This window comes from Trichomycterus rosablanca, chromosome 9 (genome assembly GCF_030014385.1).
Source record: "Trichomycterus rosablanca isolate fTriRos1 chromosome 9, fTriRos1.hap1, whole genome shotgun sequence".
NCBI classification, from domain to species: Eukaryota; Metazoa; Chordata; class Actinopteri; order Siluriformes; family Trichomycteridae; genus Trichomycterus; species Trichomycterus rosablanca.
Genome location: NC_085996.1, coordinates 21,861,995 through 21,884,743, shown reverse-complemented (window position 1 = coordinate 21,884,743; position 22,749 = coordinate 21,861,995). Strand labels below are relative to the sequence as shown.

Below are 22,749 nucleotides of genomic sequence, written 5' to 3'. Positions count from 1 at the left end.
CGTAGCTCTGTAACAGTCCGGGTATTTTTCCCACCTATATTCGGACAGGCCCCGCCTCCTGCTCTGCTTTACAGAATGTGTTACTTCGGAAAACGGGTGGTGAGGGAACAACGCATTTAGACAGACGCTCCGCAGCCAGCGTAAATGGTTAAAATGGCGGAGCTCAAGGAAGATAACGCAGTGCAGCTTCACCAGCAGGACGCCAGTGTTAAAGGCAAGATTATGCACTTTTTTCCTGCTAGTAAAACATGCACTCAGGTTTTGAATGTTTTAAAATGACGCCATTTATTTCATGTCGCGTGTTTCTGCATGAACTGTGTTTTTAGGATGACTTGTGTAAAGTGCAGAAGTAAATATGGGCCTCCTCACGGAGCTCCACCACAGGGCCTAGAAGGAGATAACGTAAATATTATAAATGCACGAGCTGCTTAATATAGAATCGCCGGACGTGTAGCCATATTTCATTTTTGTACATTCTGCGAAAGTATTAAGTGTTTAACTGAAGTGTAGAACACAGTGGAAAGTGAAGATTGATTTAGTCGTGTCTGTTTGATTTAGTGGTCTAATCATGGAGCTCCGCAGCAGGGTCGTACATTTAAGCGGGCTGGTTGGTCTGTTGATATTTGCTAATATTACACATAGGGGGCGCACTAGTGTAGATTTTTACAATGAACACTCAATTTTTTTACGTTATTTACATTTACATTTTCTGCATTTAGCAGACGCTTTTATCCAGTACCGTGACAGTATATTGTCTAAGCAATTGAGGGTTAAGGGTCTTGCTCAAGGGTCCAACAGTGGCAACCTGGCAGTGGTGGGGCTTGAACCAGTGACCTTTGGATCACTAGTCCAGTACCTTAACCGCTATGCTACAACTACCCTTATCTGACGTTATCATAGATCTCTATCAAATTAATAGAAGATAGGTGCACTTTATGTATGTACATGTACTTACTGTAGTCCTTATTTAGCTGTGTACGCTTTTCCAGCCACCACTACCTCAGCTAGTAACTGAAATTTATCACCATAGGACAACCACTAAAGAGATATTAGGGTACAGCATAACATGTTTGTGATGCCAATGTTGAAAGTGTCATGTATAATATTCCAATCTTGTGCTGTGGTGCTTTGGAGTCTCAGCAGTCTAATACACCACGGACCGGTTTCATTTAAGATATAATTTCACGGACCAGCGGGGAAAGGAGGATTTAATACGATGTTAAATGAGAAGCAGTGAAAACTGCTTTTCTAGCGAGCTCCAATTATTCATTCTTTCTGTGCGGCCCTGTAATAAATAGCCCACGGACCAGTACCGGTCTAATACACTAGTCCACCACTGCTGAGAGCTGTATTTAAGTCTTAGCTGTGACCCCGGACCTCCTTGCAACCACAACAGTGATACCTACTGTCTGGTTGGGGCACTGGCATGAATAGTAGAGGAATACACAAAGCATAGCGTGTTTCTTTGTACATGGTAAAGCTCTGTTTAGGGTTGTGTTTATACTTGTCCGTGTTGGTTTGATTAAAACTAAACCTGGTACGATTTCTCTGTTAGTGCCTTTTGTCACAGTAAGTGTAAACGTTTCCTTTTGAACTGTGCTGCGCAGCAAATAAGCTGCATTAAGTCAAGCTCGTTGCACTGTTCAGACTGTAACCAAGGGCATTTAGGGTTTGCTGAACTCATAAAGTAAGAAGTAAAGTATACTGTGACATAGTTATGGGGAACATAACTGTACTCTACTGACTGTTTTGAGGCGCAACACAATATAGAGAGAGATGATGCATTCAGTATGCAAGCACATACAGTAATCGTTCTTAGTGTACTGCATTATAGAAAAGTCTGAGTGTGAACACTAAGCAAACCAGGATTAAAATGTAACAATGTATCATTTTTGATGGGTCCAGACCAGGGGAACCGGACTACCAGTATAAGCACAGCCTAAGATTCCACCCAGAAGAGAGCATGTGCTAGCCTGCAGCCCTCCCAATGAAGTTCAGCATGACTGTGCCCCCTATGCACAAGGGGAATTGGATTTCAAACCAGTTAAACCCCTAAAGAAAATTGTTGGACTGTGCTCTTTAGTGCCATTAACAAATAATTGGGATATGCTTTATTGTGGTTGGGAAAAATGTTAATGTACTGGAATAAACATTACTACATTGGATATATAAAAACCATGGTGGTAGTATACAAGGTAAAAAAAAAAATCCAGACAATTGTTTCTATTCACTATTTTCAATGCTTATTTTTATATTGTTGCCTTGTGAGTGTATAACTATCAAATATGTAAAGCAGAAGATCCAGGGATGCCAGCAACATCTGAGGACAAGAGCCATCAGTCGTCCATTCATGATGTCACTTCCAGTGATGTGAAAGTCGAGGACAATCAAGGACAAACTCCTGTCTCCACAACCTCAGGTAATTAATCTGTAAATGTGACTCATTTCTGGTATGATTTGGTTATTCAGTGATCATATCAGATTACCAGGCAATGCCCTATGTTGGTGTTTCAGAGAGACACGTATCTATCCAGACTTCACTGGAGGGTCTAGAAATGCTAGTAGACTTGAATGGAGGTAGGCAAGATTTTTTCAGTTTACTATGGTAATTAAATACTGCTCTTAACCTTACTTGACATATAAACTGTGTTTGTCCACTGTACCTCATAGCTGGTAAGAAGTCATGTCCGTTATGTCCTGAGGAGAAGTTCAAGGCCTGTTATAGTCATAAACTGAGACGCCACCTGCAGAACCTGCACTGGAAAGTCTATGTGGAATTTGAAGGTAATTAAACGTTAGCATACAGTGTATCACGAAAGTGAGTACACCCCTCACATTTCTGCAAATATTTCATTATATCTTTTCATGGGACAACACTATAGACATGAAACTTGGATATAACTTAGAGTAGTCAGTGTACAGCTTGTATAGCAGTGTAGATTTACTGTCTTCTGAAAATAACTCAACACACAGCCATTAATGTCTAAATAGCTGGCAACATAAGTGAGTACACCCCACAGTGAACATGTCCAAATTGTGCCCAAATGTGTCGTTGTCCCTCTCTGGTGTCATGTGTCAAGGTCCCAGGTGTAAATGGGGAGCAGGGCTGTTAAATTTGGTGTTTTGGGTACAATTCTCTCATACTGGCCACTGGATATTCAACATGGCACCTCATGGCAAAGAACTCTCTGAGGATGTGATAAATAGAATTGTTGCTCTCCACAAAGATGGCCTGGGCTATAAGAAGATTGCTAACACCCTGAAACTGAGCTACAGCATGGTGGCCAAGGTCATACAGCGGTTTTCCAGGACAGGTTCCACTCGGAACAGGCTTCGCCAGGGTCGACCAAAGAAGTTGAGTCCACGTGTTCGGCGTCATATCCAGAGGTTGGCTTTAAAAAATAGACACATGAGTGCTGCCAGCATTGCTGCAGAGGTTGAAGTCGTGGGAGGTCAGCCTGTCAGTGCTCAGACCATACGCCGCACACTGCATCAACTCGGTCTGCATGGTCGTCATCCCAGAAGGAAGCTGATACAAGAAAGCCCGCAAACAGTTTGCTGAAGACAAGCAGTCCAAGAACATGGATTACTGGAATGCCCTGTGGTCTGACGAGACCAAGATAAACTTGTTTGGCTCAGATGGTGTCCAGCATGTGTGGCGGCGCCCTGGTGAGAAGTACCAGGACAACTGTATCTTGCCTACAGTCAAGCATGGTGGTGGTAGCATCATGGTCTTGGGCTGCATGAGTGTTGCTGGCACTGGGGAGCTGCAGTTCATTGAGGGAAACATGAATTCCAACATGTACTGTGACATTCTGAAACAGAGCATGATCCCCTCCCTTCGAAAACTGGGCCTCATGGCAGTTTTCCAACAGGATAACGACCCCAAACACAACCTCCAAGATGACAACTGCCTTGCTGAGGAAGCTGAAGGTAAAGGTGATGGACTAAACCCAATTGAGCACCTGTGGCGCATCCTCAAGTGGAAGGTGGAGGAGTTCAAGGTGCCTAACATCCACCAGCTCCGTGATGTCATCATGGAGGAGTGGAAGAGGATTCCAGTAGCAACCTGTGCAGCTCTGGTGAATTCCATGCCCAGGAGGGTTAAGGCAGTGCTGGATAATAATGGTGGTCACACAAAATATTGACACTTTGGGCACAATTTGGACATGTTCACTGTGGGGTGTACTCACTTATGTTGCCAGCCATTTAGACATTAATGGCTGTGTGTTGAGTTATTTTCAGAAGACAGTAAATCTACACTGCTATACAAGCTGTACACTGACTACTCTAAGTTATATCCAAGTTTCATGTCTATAATGTTGTCCCATGAAAAGATATAATGAAATATTTGCAGAAATGTGAGGGGTGTACTCACTTTTGTGATACACTGTATATATTAAAGTGCTTAAACTATAATAAATAGAGCATACACAGATGAGCCAAAACATTAGGACCACCCACCTAATACTGTCAAGACAGCCCTGACCCACTGAGACATGAACTTCACAAGACATCTAAGAGGTAGATTGTCCTATCATGCATCCTGGTGCCTTTACTTCCATGGGTAAATGAGCTACACATGCCCGATGTCTACATAATCAGGATTCGTCTGACCAGGATCAATCCTGAGCATGTTTGGGAAGGGTGGCATTAATGCAGGATTGTGTTTACATTGACATAGTCCATCCAGACCCTGATTTTGCTTCATTAAAGGCTGTATTTGAAGTCAATATGTTTTTTCACTGATTAAACATCCTGTTTTTCACTGTGTGAAGCTTGAAATAGAAAGTAATCTAATAAGTTTAACAAATCACTTTAGAAGCGGATTGCTTTGACATAGAGCAATCTGAATCAGCTTAGTTCAAGCTTTCTTGAAGTAAACCCCAGATCCCTGTTTTTAGACGAACCAGAGACTGCCCGGGACTGCACCCGGGTTTAAAATCTGCTTTTTAAAACATGCCCAAATGTGTCAAACTCAGGTTCAGATGTTTCATGCCTTACCACAGGGATGTCCTAACTACGACCTGTGGGCCTTTGGTAGCCAGTTACCATTTTTGAAATGGCTCGTGAGATATTTGAGAAATAAAATTAAAGTTGGCTCACAGGTTTAGACTGTTTTAAACTCTGGGTGTCGCTCTAACATAAAACAAATTTAAAACGCTCCCCATCTTCTTTCACCCAAATCAAAACATTAACGTTACACCTATATTTATGTTCCTGAGTTTTTGGATAAACGTGATGGCTCCGAAGAATCTGAAAACTAGACGGTGAACACAGGGAAAATAAAAATGAGTTCAGAGTGAAGTGGGTACGTTTAATTTAAGTATTAAACTAAATTAGTTTAAGTATAATAATCTTTCTGTTAGGATTATAAACTGGTAAGTTAAATTTGCATCTTAGTTTACACAAAACTGTCAAAGATAGATTATATTTTTATTTGTATTATTACAAAAGAGTCTGAAAATACAAGACAAAATACAACAAACATCAAAATCCCACCAACAGATTTAAAGCCATTAATAAATCTCTACATCAAGGAAAAATGGCAAAATAAATGGAACGCCCAGCCCATCAACAAACTCCGTGAAATACACCCAAACGTCAAAGCTAAATCCAAATTTTTCCATATTGTTTTATATTATATATTACACCTAGGGCTGGTTTCCCAGACAGGGATTAAGGCTAGTCCAGGACTACATTTAGCTTTAAATTGAGAATCTCCATTCAAAATGCTGTGTAGTCTAGGACTAGGCTTAACCCCTGTCTGTGAAACCAACCCCTAGTGTATTAACATCATGTTCTAGGTGTGTTCCAGACCAGCGCCCTGTGTTTTAACTAGTCCGGGCCCCAATGCAACCCAGACCAGGATACAGCACTTAATATAAAACAGTGTGGAAAAGCAGTGCTAATGACACACATGCAAGTCCACTGCTTTTCTTGGCAGATCAGTAAAGTACCATGTATTGTCTTCTGCCATGTGCTGGTAATGTAGTGAATTGCAGAAGCCAAACTCAATAAAAACCTAAAGAATTATAAACTATTTGAAGATTAAAATAGCTGAACAGTGTTGACTAGCTTTTCTTGGTTATTTTCACAGGTCAGAAAATGTGTATTTGTCATCTGCCCTGTAGACAGATGAAGTCTAACCAGGGAACTGATCAGGTAAATATTACATATTGTAAACCTAAGAACTTAATGCTGGATCATTAGTGTAATAAAATGAAAAATATATTGTTTCTGCTTACTGATATATTATTTAGTATCTTTGGTACTCGATTTAGGTGCATCCAGAAATGTAGGGATCTATCTCTTTGTTGATAATCTGATGAAATCAAAATACTTCAGTTGGATTTTGTTACACTTCTGTCTCATTTAGTGTAGCTATGCACAATGACTGGACCCCATACCTCACGTAAATCACAGTGGGCTGGATCACACTATCAAATAAATTACACTAGATTGAAATGGGAATAATGATTTGTGAAACCTTCTCCTGATTATGTACAGAGCTCTGCAGGATTTGAATAGGATAAAGCTGTGGTAAAACAGACATTAAATAAATAGTTTTTACACTAAACACGTATAGAAGAACCAGAATAATCTAGCACATTTGTTAAAAGCATCATGGCTGGACATGTGTTTATTGGCTATGTCCTGTAGTTGGGTCAAATTGGGGTGTATTTGTGTGTTCACACCAATGCACCTGCTATGTGTATGCCTGTTCAAAAATAAATATATACAAATATATACAAGAACGTGTGTGTGTTTTACAGAGTCAAGCCCGACTAGTGGCACACTACCATTGTGTAGTATGTTCAGTGACTATTGCCAGAAAAACAGACATGGTCAGCCACCTCAAAAGACACGTCAACAAAGGCGAGACTGAGGCCAGTTATACGGGCACCTCGGACACATCGTACGAAGAACCGGGTCAGAAAACTTTTTTTTGTAACTAAAATATACATCATATAGAAAGCAAAGTGTATGTAGAAAAAACTAAATCTTTGAATGCATGTGACCTACAGTCCCAAGTGGACAAGCCTACGAGATCATGAAGGAGCTGGGCACCAACGTGCAGCTCATGCCCAACTACAGCACACCACAGAAGACAGACTCCTACTTCAGCCGCAAGATGAAGAACAACAGGTATAACATTACTTGAGCTGGAAAGAATACCCTGGCATTTCACCTCATTCTGTGGATTACTGTCAATGGCTTAGTCAGGGTGCAGACATTGATCTGGTTTCCTGTATAATCTAAGTGGGCTTTTTTCTGGTACTTTAGGCAGCTGGTATTTTGTTCTCTTGCGGTTCTTGCAGAGGAAAGAAGTCCAGTGGAATGTCTGGATGCATTTGGAGCCACTGGTGAGTTTCATCAACCACAGCTGTATTGAATCCACAATACAGAGGTGCCAACATCAATAGTTTTGCATTTTTGTTCCTGCTCCCTTAATTTGCCGATATGAGATGGTTGTGCATCAGTCTACTGCGTATGTGCTACCAACCTTCTAGGGTGCTCAACAGACAGGCCAGATTGGGTAATCTAGGGTAATTTTTTTACTACTGCAACAGTGGCATGGGGGACGGAAGAATATAGATGAATGAGTTTCCCTTAAGAATCCATTTCTAGGGGGTGGGGGGTGATCAGCTTTTGAGTTTGAATGTCCGCTCTGCTATCAGCTGGCTGGGCGCTTACACAGACATGATTAGCTAGGTCTAACGGAGTGCAGGCTGAAGGGATTCCTCATTGCTGTTGCAATTGCAGCCTCTGCTAGCTGGCGGTAAATAATGGAGAGCAGTGCATGACTGTGATACTAATCACTGTGTGAATATCCTTTGTGCAGAAGAAGAAGTGAAAAGAAGTGGTTAGCTATTGCACATGTCAGAAGATGCAAAAAAAGGGAAAATGCATGGAACAAAGCAGGCGGCCTTGATCAGCAGAAGTTGCCAGAATACAGTGGCAAACTTGAGTATATCCGTATTAAGACAATTTAAAAAGGAGCAAATGATATAGACCTGCATAGTTTATAACATGATTTTCCACTGTGTAAGATCATTGCATAAACACTGAATGTGAGGTCTACGTGTACTTATTCCTAGTCAGCTCCCACAACCACTAGAGAACCTCTTTTACCAGTATGTGATAGAAAAGGACCTTACCAGGGTAGAGATTGATTATAATTAAACTGTTTTAATATGAAATGGTAGTTTATTACAGTATATTTAGTGTGGTATCCTGTTACTATTCCTGTGCAGGTATAATGGGCCTGCAGTGGGCCAAGCACCTTCATAGTGCTGTTAAAGTGACCATAAATGACATCAGTGAGGCCTGCGTGAAGATGATCAAGGAGAACTGTCAACTCAACAACATCCGAGTGGATGGGGGGCGCATGGGCTGGCAGACGGAGAGTGCGGGGGACAACGACTCGTCTGTCAACACTGTAGAAGTGTGCCAGATGGATGCCAACGTCATAATGCACCTGAGAGCCTTTGACTACATGTGAGTTGGAGACTAGACGGGTCTGGTGCCACTCATATATACAGTGTATCACAAAAGTGAGTACACCCCTCACATTTCTGCAGATTTTTAAGTATATCTTTTCATGGGACAACACTGACAAAATGACACTTTGACACAATGAAAAGTAGTCTGTGTGCAGCTTATATAACAGTGTAAATTTATTCTTCCCTCAAAATAACTCAATATACAGCCATTAATGTCTAAACCACAGGCAACAAAAGTGAGTACACCCCTTAGTGAAAGTTCCTGAAGTGTCAATATTTTGTGTGGCCACCATTATTTCCCAGAACTGCCTTAACTCTCCTGGGCATGGAGTTTACCAGAGCTTCACAGGTTGCCACTGGAATGCTTTTCCACTCCTCCATGAAGACATCACGGAGCTGGCGGATATTCGAGACTTTGCACTCCTCCACCTTCCGCTTGAGGATGCCCCAAAAATGTTCTATTGGGTTTAGGTCTGGAGACATGCTTGGCCAGTCCATCACCTTTACCCTCAGCCTCTTCAATAAAGCAGTGGTCGTCTTAGAGGTGTGTTTGGGGTCATTATCATGCTGGAACACTGCCCTGCGACCCATTTTCCGGAGGGAGGGGATCATGCTCTGCTTCAGTATTTCACAGTACTTATTGGAGTTCATGTGTCCCTCAATGAAATGTAACTCCCCAACACCTGCTGCACTCATGCAGCCCCAGACCATGGCATTCCCACCACCATGCTTGACTGTAGGCATGACACACTTATCTTTGTACTCCTCACCTGATTGCCGCCACACATGCTTGAGACCATCTGAACCAAACAAATTAATCTTGGTCTCATCAGACCATAGGACATGGTTCCAGTAATCCATGTCCTTTGTTGATATGTCTTCAGCAAACTGTTTGCGGGCTTTCTTGTGTAGAGACTTCAGAAGAGGCTTCTTTCTGGGGTGACAGCCATGCAGACCAATTTGATGTAGTGTGCGGCGTATGGTCTGAGCACTGACAGGCTGACCCCCCACCTTTTCAATCTCTGCAGCAATGCTGACAGCACTCCTGCGCCTATCTTTCAAAGACAGCAGTTGGATGTGACGCTGAGCACGTGCACTCAGCTTCTTTGGACGACCAACGCGAGGTCTGTTCTGAGTGGACCCTGCTCTTTTAAAACGCTGGATGATCTTGGCCACTGTGCTGCAGCTCAGTTTCAGGGTGTTGGCAATCTTCTTGTAGCCTTGGCCATCTTCATGTAGCGCAACAATTCGTCTTTTAAGATCCTCAGAGAGTTCTTTGCCATGAGGTGCCATGTTGGAACTTTCAGTGACCAGTATGAGAGAGTGTGAGAGCTGTACTACTAAATTGAACACACCTGCTCCCTATGCACACCTGAGACCTAGTAACACTAACAAATCACATGACATTTTGGAGGGAAAATGACAAGCAGTGCTCAATTTGGACATTTAGGGGTGTAGTCTCTTAGGGGTGTACTCACTTTTGTTGCCGGTGGTTTAGACATTAATGGCTGTATATTGAGTTATTTTGAGGGAAGAATAAATTTACACTGTTATATAAGCTGCACACAGACTACTTTTCATTGTGTCAAAGTGTCATTTTGTCAGTGTTGTCCCATGAAAAGATATACTTAAATATCTGCAGAAATGTGAGGGGTGTACTCACTTTTGTGATACACTGTATATATATAAATATATATATAAACATATATGTTTGTGTGTATACTGAGTTACTAAGAAGTTAAACAATTAAGCAACCATTTGTAAGTATGTTTTTATGTGTATTATTTAAAATTGGGATTCATTTCATGGTTCTTCTCATTGCCAGACACTTGGACCCATTTGGCACGTCAGTCAACTACTTGGATGCTGCGTTCCGAAACGTGCGCAACTTGGGCATTGTTTCAGTGACCTCAACAGACACCGGATCACTTTACTCCAAATCTCTGAACGTGACCCTCCGCCATTACGGTTGCCAGATCGTCAGGACGGAATACTACAGAGAGCTGGCAGCACGCATGGTAGTTGCCTCAGTAGCCAGGTAAGGCATGTGTTTCGTAATTTACCATAATTAAATGTGTTGAAACAAACCAAATACAAAACAGTTTTTGTAAGTGTATAAAAAACATGTGAGTAGGGGGCATGCTTATAAAAATATATTTGTAGTCATATGAGGACAGTTTGTTTTCGTTTCATTTTTTAATACGTTTAGATCTAGATTAGAATTACGAAGATGAAAAGGCACAAAATGCCATATGATGCGCCCAAATTTGTCCCAACTGTAATGGGTTAAGGTGAGCCCAGCTGCAGAATCTTGCTTCACCTGCCATGCCAGTTATGGCTGGCACACAGAGACGCAGATGACTGATGTGTTGGTTTTTTTTAAACTGATGATCATTTGCACTGTTAATTAGCTCCAGGTGGAAAGTTTCCTATGTAATCATGGGTTTCCTCTCGGCATTTGCCAGCTTCTCTGTTACCAAACCTGCTTTTCTCTAAAACAGTAACTGATGGACAAATTCCCATCCTGATTTATCCCAGCTACAGATGTTGCCAGTCTTTATCTTTTCATGTAAACTTGGACGAGGTTGCTGCACTTTCAGGCCTCACAATGGAATTACCCCAGAGTGCTGAATTAATTATTGCCGCCCCTGGATGGCTCTGGGTTTTCACTTTTTTTTTTCTCTGTCCTGTTGTACCAACTGCATGTGAAAAACTCAAAACATGACCATGCAAGTTTAGTAACAAGGACATATTTCTTTATAAATAAAGTTTTATCTATGTAAATGGGTGAGAGTTAAGCTCTGATCTCAACCCCACTGGCCGTCTTTGTCAATTGCAAGCCAGACCTACTTGTTCAATATCAGTGCTAAATGACTGAATTGAGACAAGTTCCTAAATTCAGACACACCTCAAAATCTTGTGGAAAGCTGATATTTCCACAAAGGAGAAGCAACTCATATTAGTGCCCATGTTTTTAGAATGGGATGTCCAACAAGCCTAATTTCCAGTGTCCTCATACTTCTGTCCATTTTGGTCAATAATTTGGTCATTTTGTTTTTTACACTGATTTTTAGCCAAGTTTAGTCATTCTACAAGTCATGAATTCTGAGGTAATAGCCCCTCCCATTTTACTTTTGAGCAAAACATCAGTTCCTATGGCTGCAAAATGCTGACAGTAGGTGCAGTGTTGTTGGGCTTGAATGCTTTCCAAATATCTAATTATTGTCACATGGAGCTTAGTGTGTCTCTTTGTATTCAATATGGCTCTATGTTGAAAACCCAACTCTGGTAGGTAAAGATAAGCAGTCGCAGATTGGAAACGTATCAGAGGTGACGTGTGGTGATCTGGCTCTCCTTGATCAGATTGAGGGTTGTGCAAGTGCAGGTGGATTCACAATCAGGAATTGGAAATGACTAAATTGGAAGATAAAACAGATGGTACTGAGCAGCCATCAGCTGTAGTCAATTATAATTACAGACTTAGCTAAATGACATTATAGAACTATGTAAATTTGAATGAATATGCCCAAAATTTACCCAAATTATTGTTCCAGTGACAAAAACAAATATGTTTGTGTATAAAAACAGTATGTATGTGTTTGCAGGGCCGCAGCACGCTGTAATAAAGGAATCGAGGTTTTATTGGCCGTGGCTCTGGAACATTTCGTGCTGGTAGTGGTGCGGGTGCTCCGGGGCCCCACGCAAGCTGACGAATCGGCCAAGAAGCTCCGGCAGCTACTGCACTGCCAGTGGTGTGAGGAGAGGGTGTTCCTTAAACCAGGCAGCATGGTTGAGGGTGAGTTCGGGACAAACAAATAAACCACAACCGTCGATGTCTATCTTTAGTATGTTTATATGGCATCTTTGTTTCACCTGTAGAGAATCTGTACAAACAGCTGCCGTGTCAGTGCCATGGCAGCATGCCTGGGAAAACCGCTGTTGAGCTAGGACCTCTTTGGTTAGATGCTGTTTGTAATATTTCATTCATACAATCATATTTAAAAACCCTTTATTAACCCACATTTGGGTCACTGATCACAAAGCATGACTTGAATAAGTAATTGTGTTTTCTAGGTCAGGGTCTCTGTTCAACGTGGGCTTCCTGAGGCGCATGCTGGTGGCAGCAGTACAGCACAGCATGGACGATATTCAGCCTTTGGTGAAGACCCTGATCTCTGAGGCTGAATGCACCACACTCAAGTCTTTCTCTGTCAGCGGCCAATCAGTTCTGGCCAACCAGGGTATGTGTGCATAGTTCTTTAGCTTGCAGTGCTGGAGGTAGCCGAAGAATGTGTGTTTGTGTTTTAATAGTAATAATTTGAGTAAACTAAATACCTTGTTTTGGAATTATAATGGATTCCACAATACTTCTTTTTCTGTATCTCTGTCTAATAATAAACAATTTAAATAGGGCAAGTTTGACTGCATGTATTAGATTGAGCCACAAGGATTCAAATAAGGAAATCTAAAGAGCTCTGTACAGAACTTTATAAGGGTAAAAGAGGTCTTACAACCCCAAATCAGAAAAAGTTAGGATAGTATGGAAAATGCAAATAAAAAAAAAAACAGTATTTCTTATGTTTACTATGACTTTAATTTTATTACAGACAGTAAGTTTTGTCTGATCAACTTCATTTCATTTGTTATTATACATTCTAGAGATGTACCGATCGGGGTTTTTGGCACCGCTTCCGATCTCCGATCTTTCAGGGCTATCGGCCGATAGCCGATTCCGATGGGGGGGGGGGGGGAACATATTTCATTAGTCTAACTGACCACACACGCAGGTTTAATGTTATCCAGTTCAGTCTGAAAAAACCTTAAAAAGAGCCTCACAGTGAAGATAAACCGGAGCAGCGCGTGCGTGCGTCTGTGTTTGTGTTTGTGCCTTTAAGAGAAATGATCTGTTCACTGTATCGCTTAAAGTGATTCACGAGTCGATTCATTTTTCGCGAAGCGTAAGTTTCTCTTCTCAGTTATCTCTCCGTGTTTACTGTTACTAATTAAATGTCGTGGTTTTAAATAAACACCAGCTACTACAGAACATTCTGTGTAACTCTCTTACATTAAAAAGCTCAATTAAAAAGCTTAATTAAACTGCTATTACCACAGATCTGTAACCGAGTCAGACTCGTTCCGTCTAAGGAGCTAAAAGTTTTCGGATGATCCTAAAAGTTCAGCAGATGATCCTGAACTAACGAATTTGGTAATGAATAAACTTTTGCCTCTGATTGGCTCTGTAACGTTTTCTGTTCTCATCTACATCACAAGTAACAACCGCTTCCGATTTACCAAAGTGAACCAGGAGTTTATATAACGTGCTGATAGAATCGACTCAGATGTGACCGTGTTGAATTATCTTTTTAAAGTAAATATTACAATCAGCAAAATTACATCGTATGTATGATGCACAACGTTAATGATGTTATTTTAGGTCATGAAGAGCTTTTACGATGGTTTCTGTACGATTGTTGACGAATTTTGATGCGATGGTTGGTGCTTTGTAGCTCAAAGTCTGGATCAATCCCCTGAGCTGTTAAGCTTAACGTGATCTTTATATATCACACGATCGGATCGGCTACTTTTAGGAAATATCGCCGATCGCCGATAGCATATTTTGATTAAAAATCGGCCGATACCGATTCATAGCCGATCGATCGTTCCATCTCTAATACATTCCTGCATTTCAGGCCTGCAACACGTTCCAAAAAAAGTTGGGATGGGGGAAATTTATGGCTACTAATGTGGGTAAAAAAAAAAAAAAAATATGTTGTGATTTTAAACAGGTGATGTCAACAGGTGATTGTAATCATGATTTGGTACAAAAGCAGTTTTTATGAGTTGTTGAGGAGCAAAGATGGACAAAGAGTTGTCCTGCCCATCCAAAACTTAGCTCTTTTAATTAGCTTCTTGGGATGGCACGGTGGCTCAGTGGGTAGCACTGTCGCCATAGAGCAAGAAGGTTTCGGGTTTGCATGCTCTCCCCATGTCTGCGCGGGTTTCCTCTGGGAGCTCCGGTTTCCTCCCACAACTGTGTTTGACGTTGAAGACTTGAACTGGTGAATCTCGTGTAACCAGTAATTACTTGTTCTGTCATGAATGTAACCAAAGTGTGTAAAACATGATGTTAAAATCCTAATAAATAAATAATTAGCTTCTCATTTAATATCAGTGTTAGATTAGCTAAACAGTGCTTATGTTTTTATTGTTTACAGTGGAGTGTGGTGTGGTCATCAAGACTTTACAGAAGGTGGAGGAAGTGGACACTGCTGATCAGTCAGGTAGCAGTTTTACTTGGCAAAAAAAAACAGAAAAATGCAAAATCTTAAATATGGATTTTAATATTATAAACACTTTCAAAATATTAGGACTGAGTTTATCTAAGCCACAGAAATCTTTTTTTTTCCTAAATACATGACTAAAACAAAACATTTTTAACATTTTAGCAAATCACAGTTATTAAATTAATAAAACACTGCATTAAACAACTAACTAACCCCTTAGACTCATCTCTACGAGGGCTACCACTAATTAAAAAGTTAGGGTCAATCTACCCACCCAGGGTTTCAAATGACCCACATTTTGTCTATGATTTTTTATGCAATTCATGCAAAAAAATGCATTTTACTCTCTCTATAAGATGTACGTGTACGCACCCTTGTGGAGGCTTTGTGTTACAAATTATTTAATTATTATTTTTCTCTGCTACCCACCCAGGGTTTGTAATATGCTCCATCTGTTGTGGCATTAGTTTGGGGAAGTACGTCTCATGTTCTGGCATGATTGTGCATTTGCACAAAGCAAGATCAATAAAGACATGATTTTTTTTTAACCATATTATTACCCTTTCAGGCAAGAGAAAAGGTGGAGATGAGTCTGGTAGCGTGGTAAAGAAGCTGAAATCAGACGCGTCCTTGGAGCATCCTGCTTTCTACTACAGCATTCATCGTCACAGCATCCGTGGCATGAACATGCCCAAGTAGGTTCACTCTTTGTGATCTGATAATTAAACAGCAATTAAATGGTCAGAGAACTCTAAATGCCCAAACTACCTAATACAAATGGCTAAGTTCACAAACGTGTAAACATCAAGTGCCCTAATGTGACCACATTCTGTGCTATAAAATGACAATGAAATTAAACTCCAACTCAAAAAGATCCTGTAAGTAATCACACAAACCACAGCTGGACCAACACGAAAAGGACAATTCAGATTGGTTGATAATCCAAAAGTTCCAAAGCCAGGGTCTGTCATGGTAAACAGTGTATCACTGTCAAGGTGGCAGGTAACCTGTACATTTAACTTGGATCTGTTACCAATAACACTGGAAAGTTCATCAACCACTTTATCCTGGTATCTATGGAAAACACTGGGTCCAAGGCACGAACACCCTGAATAGAGCTTTGGCCATCCCTCCCAGACATAGCCAATCATGTCCGTGTAGACACCCGGTCAGCTGATAGCACTGCTGAGATTCGAACCCCGATCTCAGCATGGGTGGGCTAGCATAATAGACCTCTGTGCCACCCAAATGCCACAGTGGAGAATATTTTCACATTTGGAAACATCATATTCTGCTACCTAGACAGTGTCTTTTGTAAGGCTGTCGATGCTTTTTCAACATGAAAACACCAAGTCGGGTGGGTCGGTGGGTAGCACTGTCACCTCACAGCAAGAAGATCCTGGGTTCGACCCCCTGGTAGAATGGTCTGGGTCCTTTCTATGTGGAGTTTGCATGTTCTCCCAGTGTCTACCAGTCCAAAAACATGCAGTCAGGTTAATTGCAGCCAATAAAATTGCCTTAGGTGTGTGTGTGTGTCTGTGTGTCTGTATTAGGGCTGGGCGATTTTGCAAAAAAAAAAAAAAAAATCTCGATTATTTGAAAATTATACCCGATTGTCGATTACGATTTCGATTTTTTTTGTTCTTGTATAATGCAATTAAAATAAGACTCAAATTTCTTTTTTTGCATTGGAATTAAAGGCTGCAGAAGTGCAAAAATAGTAACAGTAGTATTATTATCCTTTTAAGGGACTCAAACTTTATAACAATAACGATATCACAATAATTAACAATAATTAAAACAAAATAGATCTAAATTATCTATATCCTTATCTATCTATATCTAAGAATAGCTCAAACTACTTTTATTTTAAATAATGTTCAGCAGAACCTCCTTACATTAGGAAAAAAACTACAAAAAGTTCTTTACAGGTTTCTTAAAAGGAACACGAGCCTGTACTGTGCTGTTTCCACCACTGAGTGAGTCTGTATCAGTATCTACACTGGGGGGGGCATCAAGTGATCACTCAGCTCAGCTTTGATTTTTGTCCTCTTGTGATTCGGGGGGTGGATACAACATTTTAAACATTTAAGGATGTGTAATGTGTCATTTTAGTCCCATAAAACTTTCAAACTGTATTAACCACTATTATGTGTCGTAGAATGATTCGATTCTATTGAACGGCCCTTTAAGCCAAAATAAAGGAACCGATTCGCGCATTTGGGAGTCGTTACATACATACGGCTCTTTAAAAGGAACCGAAACAAAAGATCCGACTCCCTATCGCAGAATTCACTGCAGCAGTTTCCCAGACGTGATTTTTTTTACTCAGTATTGGATGTGATTTAAAATGTAGCGAATTACAATTCTTAATACAAAACATACTTAAGTAAAAGTAAAATTACAGGCTGTAAAATCTACTTTAAAAAGTACAAGTACACAAAAAAAACACCTCAATTACAGTAACGCGATTCGTTACTTTCCAGCCAATCCTGATCGCACTCATCGGCTCCGTATTTTGATTCAGTTCAGCGGTGTTACCGTTACCGTAACGTTACCGTGTATAATCCTTGTTGTCTTCCGTTTACTGTTTTGGTTTTCGCTGGTTTTGGACTCTACCTGATTTTGTACACTGTTTTCGCCCTTTTTATATTAAACTTTCCCTGATTTATATTCCGCGAGCGTCTGGTCAGTTTCTGCTTCGTGACATGTTGGTATTTTAATTAAAATATAAAGTATGTAAACAATCGCGATTGTCACATTCTAACATCGGGTGAAAACGTTCATGCGAATTAACCGAATTAATCGTGAAAATCGCCCAGCCCTAGTCTGTATGCCCTGTGATGGACTGGCGAACTGCCCAGTAAATCAGACCCATGATGACCCTGAATAGGATAAAGTAGAGGTAAAACAGATGATTAATGAATGAATGAATGAACACCAAGTCACATTCTACACTGAACATGCAGCCATGCTGTTATAACATTAGTCCAGGTGCTAGACTGGTCTGTCTGGTGAGCTTATAAACAGAAAAATTTAATATTTAGAAAGTGTTGTATCTAATGAATCTTTTCTAGATAATTGATCAGGTCAACACACTCATTTTAAAGTTAAGCGGTTTATTAAAAAGTTGCAAATAAATCAGCTCTCCCCAGGCTCTCAGGCTGCAGCGTTCTGAGTCGTCACCCTTCGCTGGAAGTTGAAGCACAGACCCCGTCCTGTGCATGCAAAAAGTTTTTATACCCCTTGCCAAACCTTATGCTCGCAAAGTGACCCGTATCCCTAGTCACCAACCTGTCCTAACCAGTTTTTTCTCCTGGCTTTTATCTGGTTTATGGTTTTACCACATTTTTTGGGGGGTGGGTCTGTGCACAGCTGGGCGCAGCAATTACAGAGAGCAGGATGCCCCGAAGGCTGAGGAATTTACTGCTCTCACACCCCTTTTTATGGGGTTGTTCTGTACCTCGAGTTATTACCTATAATTGTATTAGCCACAAAAGCTGAATCAATTTGCCCTTTAATCCCCATATATGTAAGAAAAATCCTTTTTCATCCCCCCAAAAAAAACAAACAAACCTGAAAATATTACAAGACATCAATCTCAAACACACAGTGTATGGTAACACTAACGGTTGGAACTAAAGGAGTTCATTTGACTTTCCATTAAATTTTTTGTTAAAAATATACATTCTCAAGTACCAGATGTGGTTGCTAACTGAATATCTTTAAACTATAAAATAGAGAAATGTAAACAGGAAGCCTGGTATACTTTTGGACCTTGCTGTTTGTGTAAGGTGTTTTACTCTTTTACACTTTTCCACTCTTTAAGGCTAAATAAGTTTCTGCAGTACCTGACTGAGGCCGGGTTCAGAGTGAGCCGCACGCACTTCGACCCTACAGGAGTTCGCACTGATGCCACACTGGAGCAGTTCAAGTCTGTGCTCACCAAGTACAGTGTGTCTACCTACAACCCTGTACCATCCAGTGCCAGCAGCAAGAAGGATGGGGCGGGCAAAACGAACTAAGTCATCCAAAAGTACCGGAGTGAGAGCAAATCGAATTGTAACCATCCTGTCTGCACATAACATTATACAATTAAACAGATGTTTCAGCTGTTTGTCTTCTAGAAATGTTCTATGAATTTCTGGACTCGCTTCCTTCTGAACCTATTAGTCGCCCTCTAGTGACTCTGGGTTTTCAGCTCCACTGTTTTCCTGACTAACGCCCTGATGTTCTGATCTGATTGCACCGAAGTATTACATATATGCAATTGTTTATGGTATTATGAGTTGGCAGGATGCGAGCACATACATGCACTGAGATTTTGATTTTTTTGTGTTTGTCAAACTGAGCCGGCAAGAATCTAATTCCCATATTTATTTTGTTCAGGTTTGAAATCTAAAATTTGTAGAGACATTTGCTTTTCTTTTATTGTGCTTGTGTTTCTTTTATTTGTGATTAGTGATGCAAGAAATTTTTTTAGTAAATTAAATAAACCAAACATGGCCTTTTGTGTCCTGTTGTTGTGCTCCTCAAACCATTCCTGAACCATTTTTGCTTTGTGGCAGGGCGCATTATCCTGCTAAAAGAGGCCACAGCCATCAGGGAATACTGTTTTAATGAAAGTGTGTACATGGTCTGCAACAATGCTTAGGTAGGTGGTACGTGTCAAAGTAACATCCACATGGATGACAGGACCCAAGGTTTCCCAGCAGAACATTGCCCAAAGCATCACACTGCCTCCACCGGCTTGCCTTCTTCCCATAGTGCATCCTGGTGCCATGTGTTCCCCAGGTAAGGGACGCACATGTGACGCCACCTTCTTCCATTACTCCGTGGTCCAGTTCCGATGCTCATGCACCCTGACTGGTCTGTGGCTATGCAGCCCCATACGCAACAAACTGTGATGCACTGTGTATTCTGACACCTTTCTATCAGAACCAGCATTAACTTCACCAATTTGAGCTACAGTAGCTCGTGTGTTAGATCGGACCACACAGGCCAGCCTTCGCTCCCCACGTGCATCAATGAGCCTTGGCCGCCCATGACCCTGTCGCTGGTTTACCACTGTTCCTTTCTTGGACCACTTTTGATAGATACTGACCACTGCAGACCGGGAACACCCCACAAGAGCTGCAGTTTTGGAGATGCTCTGACCCAGTCGTCTAGCCTTCACAATTTGGCCCTTGTCAAACTCGCTCAAATCCTTATGCTCATCCATTTTTTCTGCTTCTAACACATCAACTTTGTGGATAAAATGTTCCCTTGCTGCCTAATATATCCCACCCACTAACAGGTGCCGTGATGACGAGATAATCACCTGTCAGTGGTCATAATGTTATGCCTGATTGGTATATATATATATATACAGGGGTTGGACAAAATAACTGAAACACCTGGTTTTAGACCACAATAATTTATTAGTATGGTGTAGGGCCTCCTTTTGTGGCCAATACAGCGTCAATTCGTCTTGGAAATGTGATTTTATGTTTTTTGGATACAATCCGGGTTAGCACCCGAACATCCCTTTCAGACAGCTTCCTCTTGCGTCCACAGTTAATCCTGTTGGATGTGGTTTGTCCTTCTTGGTGGTATGCTGACATTACCCTGGATACCGTGGCTCTTGATACATCACAAAGACTTGCTGTCTTGGTCACAGATGCGCCAGCAAGACGTGCACCAACAATTTGTCCTCTTTTGAACTCTGGTATGTCACCCATAATGTTGTGTGCATTGCAATATTTTGAGCAAAACTGTGCTCTTACCCTGCTAATTGAACCTTCACACTCTGCTCTTACTGGTGCAATGTGCAATTAATGAAGATTGGCCACCAGACTGGTCCAATTTAGCCATGAAACCTCCCACACTGTATATATATATATATATATATATATATAGCCGCCACATATATATATATACAGTGGGGGAAATAAGTATTTGATCCCCTGCTGATTTTGTAAGTTTACCCCCTTACAAAGACTTGAACAGTCTATAATTTTTATGGAAGGTTTATTTTAACAGAGAGAGACAGAATATCAACAAAAATTCCAGAACAAAAACATTAAATAAAAGTTATAAATTATTTTGTATTTAATTAAGGGAAATAAGTATTTGATCCCCTACCAACCAGCAAGAATTCTGACCCCCACAGATCGGTTATGTGCACAAAAGGCACACAAATTAGTCCTGTCCCTGTATAAAAGACTCCTGTCACAGAATCAGTTTCTTCCGTTCAAATCTCTCGACCACCATGGGCAAGACCAAAGAGCTATCAAAGGACGTCAGGGACAAGATTGTAGACCTGCACAAGGCTGGAATGGGCTACAAGACCATCAGCAAGAAGCTTGGTGAGAAAGAGACCACTGTTGGTGCGATCATTCAAAAATGGAAGAAATACAAGATCACAGTCAATCACCTTCACTCTGGAGCTCCATGCAAGATCTCACCTGGTGGAGTAAGAATGATTCTGAGAAAGGTGAGGTCAGTCCAGAATTACACGGGAGGAGCTTGTCAATGATTTCAGCCAATCAATCAGCCAGCAGAGGTCGTAATTGCATCATTTATAAGGTCCTTATCCGGCTCCCCACCCTGTATGAACAACAGCCAATCGCTTTTCATGTAGTCGCCCAGCCGGATGGCAGAGCTGAGTTTCGAACTGATGAGTTTTCCCGCTTTTTCCCCCAAATTTTTCTCCCCTAATCTAGTCGTGTCCAATTACCCTGATTGCGTCCACACCTCCATCAGCATTATTCCTCAGCCCTGTGCAGGCACCAGTAGTCAGCCAGCAGGGGCCGCAGTCGCACCAGTTATGAGGACCTATGATTCGACTTTCTCACCCTCTAACCTTGAACAACAGCCAATCGTTGTTCATGCTGCCGCCCAGCCCAGTCGGAAAGGCAGAGCTGAGATTCGATACGATGTACTTTAGCGTACTTTACCGCTGTGCCAAAAATGTAGCTGAAACACCTAAACTCAATAGTTAGAAAGGCTATCCACAAATTATTGGCTTAATCCCAACCAATGTATATAATTTATGCTATTGTATTGTAAACCGCTGCACACCTTAGGGCAGAGGTGTCAAACTAATTTTCACCGAGGGCCACATCAGCATTATTGTGGCCCTCAAAGGGCCGATTGTAACGTATTCTGCTGTGATTGCAGTCTGTTGTTTTTCTTGGAGGCTGAATTCTGCATTTATATTGTCTTCCTTTACCACAGACAGCCTCATAACACAAGAGACGCACCGGTTTCTCTTCCTGAAGCACAAACTTGTTTTCATTTTTATGAAATTTCCTCCTTCTGCTTAATTTTCTTACTTATCTTCTTGCATATTTTGGGATTATGTGTAAATATTTCTTAACATTATCTACTGGCAGGATGTGTCACTTTACACTTTACTGCCCTCACTAATAGTTTATCCCCCTTTCTCAGCTAGACAGACAGACACAGACAGACAGACAGCTCTCTTCAGAATACAGTCGGTTTTATTTGCTTCCCAGCTGTGTGATACACTGTGTGCATCAAAATAAAGTAAACATACAAACAATAAAAACAATAAAGAACCTAATACAGTAAAAGCACACAGCTGTAGTCAAGTGTTACATCTGGTACAATATGAGATTTAACCAAACGTAAAATAACGCTAACGAGTTAGCATTTTGTGTAAAGATACTAATTGCTATAGTAATGGTAACAATAGTATTTAATTACAGTAAATTTGTAACTAAAACGCTGTGATATACTCACTAAACATTTACTAACAACTGAGAATATAAACGTCACTACTTACAGACGATGCTTTGGTATTATACTGCAAGATATTTATCTGTATTTATTTATTATTGTTTACATTACTGACTACGCTACCCCGCGTTCTTTTGCCGTAAAAGTCACATGGCTTCTAGCGAAGGTCAAAGTTAGTTGCCATGACTACGATGTCAACGGTTGCCACTTAAAGG

General features: G+C 41.0%; 1 protein-coding gene across 1 annotated transcript; it reads left to right on the top strand.

Moving 5' to 3' along the window:
* The first annotated feature begins 153 nt into the window (after positions 1-153).
* trmt1l (tRNA methyltransferase 1-like) lies at positions 154-18,921 on the top strand. The gene is made up of 16 exons (XM_063001259.1): positions 154-214; positions 2,297-2,419; positions 2,515-2,577; positions 2,671-2,784; positions 6,101-6,165; positions 6,777-6,933; positions 7,029-7,149; positions 7,288-7,367; positions 8,259-8,502; positions 10,333-10,545; positions 12,113-12,303; positions 12,387-12,465; positions 12,582-12,748; positions 14,723-14,788; positions 15,360-15,486; positions 18,621-18,921. Exons 1-16 carry the CDS (start codon positions 154-156, stop codon positions 18,814-18,816), a joined length of 2,067 nt encoding a protein of 688 aa, XP_062857329.1. The 3' UTR covers positions 18,817-18,921.
* Positions 18,922-22,749: the final 3,828 nt, after the last annotated feature.